Source organism: Glycine max (genome assembly GCF_000004515.6).
Source record: "Glycine max cultivar Williams 82 chromosome 6 unlocalized genomic scaffold, Glycine_max_v4.0 Gm06_scaffold_70, whole genome shotgun sequence".
NCBI classification, from domain to species: Eukaryota; Viridiplantae; Streptophyta; class Magnoliopsida; order Fabales; family Fabaceae; genus Glycine; species Glycine max.
The window spans coordinates 105,313-110,978 of NW_024464667.1; the positions used below are offsets into that span (position 1 = coordinate 105,313).

General features: G+C 33.9%; 1 protein-coding gene across 1 annotated transcript; it reads right to left on the reverse strand.

Annotated features, from left to right (window-relative positions):
• Positions 1-2,787: 2,787 nt before the first annotated feature.
• Positions 2,788-3,204, reverse strand: LOC106799021 (uncharacterized). Its single transcript, XM_014776968.1, has one exon. It carries the CDS (start codon positions 3,202-3,204, stop codon positions 2,788-2,790), a length of 417 nt encoding a protein of 138 aa, XP_014632454.1.
• Positions 3,205-5,666: the final 2,462 nt, after the last annotated feature.

Genomic DNA, 5,666 nt, shown 5'->3' on the forward strand with positions numbered 1-5,666 from the left:
GGGTTTGTTTATTTGTGTTTGAGCAAATTACGACAAATTTTCCTTAGCTTTTGTCAAATTATACATAATCTTACCTTTTTTTTCATACATTTTTAAGTTTAAAAGTATTACACTACAAGAGTCGAACGTCTGAGTTTTACATTATTAATACGACGCTTTAACCAACTAAACTAATAGTCAAATTATGTTATAAAATAAATAATGTTATATATAATAGTAAAATTTCTAATGTATATTTAATGCGCATGTAAATTTAAATAATAATTTTTGTGACAATTAATTTGATATAACTTATATGATTAACTAATTTGTATGTTTTTTTTAATTTATTAATAAATTAATTTTTGAAATAGTAAATGTTTTTTATTTATAAAAAATATACGGATTATATAATTCATATGAGTTATATTAAAATTAATTGTCATAATTTATTATTTAAATTTACATGCGCATTAAATATACATTAAAAATTTTATTATTATATATAACAACATTATTTATTTTATAACATAATTGACCTATGAGCTTAGTAGGTTAGAGTGTCAATTATACGGATCACTTGATTCGTATGAGTTATACAGACTACCTGATCCGTATGAAGGACATTTTGGGAAATTTGTTTTCTATGTTGGGTGCACAAGCAATATGTTTGGTGCATTTACCAACATCCCGAATGTAATGGTTAAAACAGTAGGGAATGCTTGAGTAATTACACTCTTTCAACATTTCCTTAAATTTTACACTAAAACCTTTTACAAGGAATGTGTGCCTAATGGTTAAAAAAGCAGAGGATGCTTGTGTAATTACATAAAATTTAAGGAAGTGTTGTTTTAATTTGTTTTGTGTTCTTATTTCTTGTTTTTGATTTCTATTTTTACATTTTAATTAAAAATTTGGTACTTTGTTTTTAATTTGTTTTGTTTACTCTAAATAGACACAACTAAACCCTTAATTATGAAAATCAAATTGTTATGGCAAATGAGAGAATAAATGAATAGAGTAAATTACACTAATAACTCTCTAGGGTTCAGGATATTACATTAATTTTTACTACTTTTTAACATTTATAATAACTAACCTTATAAACGAACACAGGTAATAATTAAGAGAGTTACTGTAATGTATAATGGGTGCCAATGCATATTTTTCAAATAATTGAGGGGAGATAGTGTATGAATAGAAAAAGTAAGTAAAAATTGTGTAATCTCACCAAATTTTAGGATTGATTAGTGTAGTTTACTTCATAAAAAAATAAAAATAAAATGGTTTGGCTAATTTTAATATACCTACTTAGTTGTAAAAAAGATTTTATTTCTTTTTAGATAATGAGTACAAAGAGTCTCAAAACTTGTTAAATGAACATCTCTTTATATCCTAACCTACAAGATAAATAAACGGTTCATAATCTAATGAAGTACAAAAAAAATAGGTTGTCCATATCACAGTCAGGGCTCTACCCCTACATTCCAAAATGATGGGAGTTATTATTGGTCCCATGCAAATTGCTCTTGGCTCTTACCAAGGGATTGATAATTTTTTTAATTTCAAAATTATCCTTCCCATGGAACTAGATTCCGTTGAATAAAATGTATAACAAAATCATAATTTCATTATTATACTGTTTTTGCACCCCCCCCCCCCCCTTATTACGATAGAATTGTGATTCCGTTATAAACATATACAATGTATATTTTTTTCCTCCCCAGTTTTAATATTTTTTGGAAACTCCCTTAACACAATGAAATCAAGATTTCGTTACGTAACGTTTTCACATTACAATGTTGTGATAAAAAATAATAATAATGAAATCATCTACCTCTGCTACCCTTGCCACCATCCTTGGCCTTGGCAGCTTTCTTCCTTTTCCTCTTCGAGCTACACCTAGCTTCGAATCCCTCCTGCTACAATTGTAGAGCTTGTTGTATGATTTGATGATGACTCATGCCCTTTGACACAACTCTGAGGTCCAACAAGCTTTGCATAGTGCCTGATGCCATCTAGAATTGATCTTGCAAGAACAATTATAAATAGTAAGTACTTTTGAAGTGATAATTTAGGGAAAGATATTAACAAATCCAATTTGAATTACTTGGCAAGAGTAGTCTCCACCTGGTACATAGTCTACTAATGCTTGCCCAAGCGGTAATTGTATTGCGATGGGCGGTAAACTTAAAGGAGCACATGGTGGTTGTCCCTCCAATGAAATGGCATAAGGGTGAGAAACCTTGTAAAACCAAGGTAGATAGTCAAAAGTGCAAGCCTAAGGACCCCAAGTGGCACAACATCACCAAGAGGAATAACATGTTGTTGCCACTCAGCCTACGTCATATCACAAAGTTGATACATAGGATGGGGAGGTGGATGGCGTGGAATGCTCTGTACATGACCAAACTGCCTCAGCACCCTCTTCGTAAGATAAGGTCACATGTTAGTCTTGCATCTGATGAAGCCAGAGAAAATGGCCTCTTGTGCGAAAGGCCTGACACCCTTGTGGCGCTCATAAGGACACTAGATGACAACATCCATCTACAAGTCATCCAGCTTGTCCTTGATCAGAAGAGCATACATGTAACCTCTCACTGACTTCCATCTACTAACTATTGAGTCATCCAAAGCATTAGTTGCTCTGAATAGCCAACACTGGGCAAATGGGCAAACACCTATGACTTAAAAAATATTAAAAAAAATAACTATAGTAATAAAGAAAATAATAATAAAAATAATCACAATACTAGAATAATTTACATACCATGAGTAACATCGTATAACCTCCAACTTCTTATTAGTCTATTGGCTCGTAGAGGAGAGAAGGTTGTATAGGTATGACAGTGTAGTCACTCCCCATGCGTAATCATGGCAAGCATCCAAGTTATTGAGGTAGAGGAGGTAAGCGACATGAATGTGAGTTGAGGACTTGTCAGCAAGTATCATACTATCGACCAAGGGCAAAAGATAAGTCGTGGCAGCCCACATGCATGACCCTAACGCGACGTTCCACTGATGCAACTCTGCCAGCCACGTCAACTTCACCCTGGCACCTGCGATTGTTGCCTCTATAGTCTCTTCCTCAGTTGGAATGCCAAGGCGAGTCATCAACAGAATCTTCATCATGACTCTGTCAAAGGTGGAAAGGACATCATTAATGAGCTTGCTTGTCATAGGCAAATGCAACAAATAAGACACATCATCTAGAGTGATATACATCTCTCCGATAAGCAGGTGGAATGAAGACGCCTCCTAGTGCCACCTCTCCACAAAGGCATTCATGAAGCCATTGTTTGTGGTAGGATATTGCATCATAACTAGGCCTGCTAACCCTAACCAGTCCATGTAAGCCATCACTGTCGACTTAATAGGGAGTGGTAGCACCTAAGCACCGTGCCTGACAAGCTTCAACTATAACTGTGCCTCACAGATCCATACATGACTTACATAGTAGTCCTTGTAAGATCAAAGCAAGGACAAATCAACTGGACCTCCTCCAAATGGAGGTCCAATGATCCTATCAACAAATGGACTTGCCTATGCCTATGGCTCTACCTCTGGCTGGGCCTCTATTGGTTGTTGTCGTTAGTCACTACAGACGCAATTAGTCTCTAACACCTCTCTGTAGCGTCATCCCCTTCATGCGAGGTTCCCTTATAGGAGGGGTCACATCCAACAATGTATGTTGTTCGCTTCATGCGAACCATTAAAAGTCTGAAATAAAACTCAAAACATTAAATTAGTAATAAAAATATGATAATGAAAAGGAAAAAAATATTAAACTATTAATAAAAATAATAACAAAAAGAAAAAACATTAATTAATAAAAATAGCAACAAAAAGAAAAACATTAAACTATTAATGAAAATAAAAAAATTTAAAACATTAAACTCTCAATAAAACTAAGAAAATGAAATAAAAACATTAAGACCACAACAAAATTACAATTTCGTTATGTGTCTTGCCAAAACACAACGGAATTGTGAGTTCGTCGTGTGTTATACCAAAACACACAACGAAATCATGATTTTATTGTGTTTTGGCAAGAGATTCCATAGTGTGTTATGCCAAAACACATAACAGAATCACAATTTTGTTATGTGTCTTGCTAAAACACATAACAAAATTGATGAAACAAACAATAGAGGGTTGGGAAGAGTTTTTTAGGGATGGGGTTAGAGAAGGAGGAAGGAGGAACTTGAAGAAGAAAGAAGGAGGAAGGGGAAGGAGGGTGCCAAGAAGGGGAAGGGGCGTGGGCAGGAGGGAGGGAGAAAAGACTTTTCCTCTCTAGGTAGGGCCCAAGAGCAAATTAGGCAGGAGGGAGGGAGAAAAGACTTTTCCTCTCTAGGTAGGGCCCAAGAGCAAATTATACAGGGGCCAATAGTAATCCTCCAAAATGATTAGCCTCGACCTTGTACTTTTACTATAGACTTCAATATTTACCTTAAATTTTGAGTCCCAATTGGTGAAACTTTTTAACAACCCATTTTATTCTTTTAATTTCAAACTATTATTAATCTTTTTATTAATTTCTAAGTTTCATTATTATTTTAATATTGTGGTCATTTTATTAGAAAAACTTGAATTTTGGTTAAAAATAGTTTCAGTGGTTGATTAAGAAAAGTACAATAAATGAAAAATAATTAAATTTATTTAATCAATTTAATTAACTACTATGTTTATTATGTTTGTTAGTTTAGATTAATCAACACACATAATGTTGGTGTCTTCATCGGATCACATACCTTGCGAGAAGGAAATTAAGTAGCAAATTCTCTAGCTAATCATGGTTTGATGTTGAATGGTCAATTACATATTTTTTATTTTGTTTCTGATTTTTTATGTAACATTATTGTAATGGATGTAAGTTGTATTGCGTTTCTCTGCAGTTTTTAATGTTATCTTGTTGGTGGTGTTCCCACTCCTATATATATATATATATACAAACAAGGCCCTGACTACTTTTTCTCTGTCCTGTTGACACCTGTCCAGTTGTAGGCCTTCTTTTGCTCATCTTTTGCTCATTGCCGTGTTTAATGCTTCTTCTTTCCTCATTCTTGTGTGTTGCCACCTGTCCTGTTGATTGCTCACTTCAGTGCACGTGTGTTGTCTCTTTGTTTATGTTCGTCCTCTTTGTTTATGTTCGTCCGTCCTGTCCCTTTTCTGCTTTCCATTTTTTTTCCCATTTCTTCTTTTCGCATTTTCTGTGCTCACTCCGTTCACTATTTCTCTCCTTTGCACTTGCTTTCTGAACTTTTGGTTTGTGTTGCATTTGCTTTTTTTTTTTCGGTTATGTGTTCATTGTCAGTTTAGCTTTTTTAGTTTCCTTTGGACTAAAGTGCTGAGAACATGCGTGAGCTTTGCCTGATTCTGATTTACATTGCTACTGTTTATGCCTTTCTGTTTGTTTTGATGCCTACAACTGTTTCTATTTTGTTTTTTTTAAACAGGTTTGCATGCATATGTTTGTTTTGGCCTTTATGTTCGTTTGCATGCATGTTTTCAAAAACATTTACCTTTGTGTTTGTTTTTTATGTGTATTGTTTTGGACTCTTCATTTTCCTTCATGTTTAAAGCTTTGCCTTTGTACTTGGGTTTTTTTGTGTATATATTTGCTTTGTACTGAAAAAAAAAATATATACCTGAGCTATTTGTCTCATTTTTATTGTCATTTAGTTTAT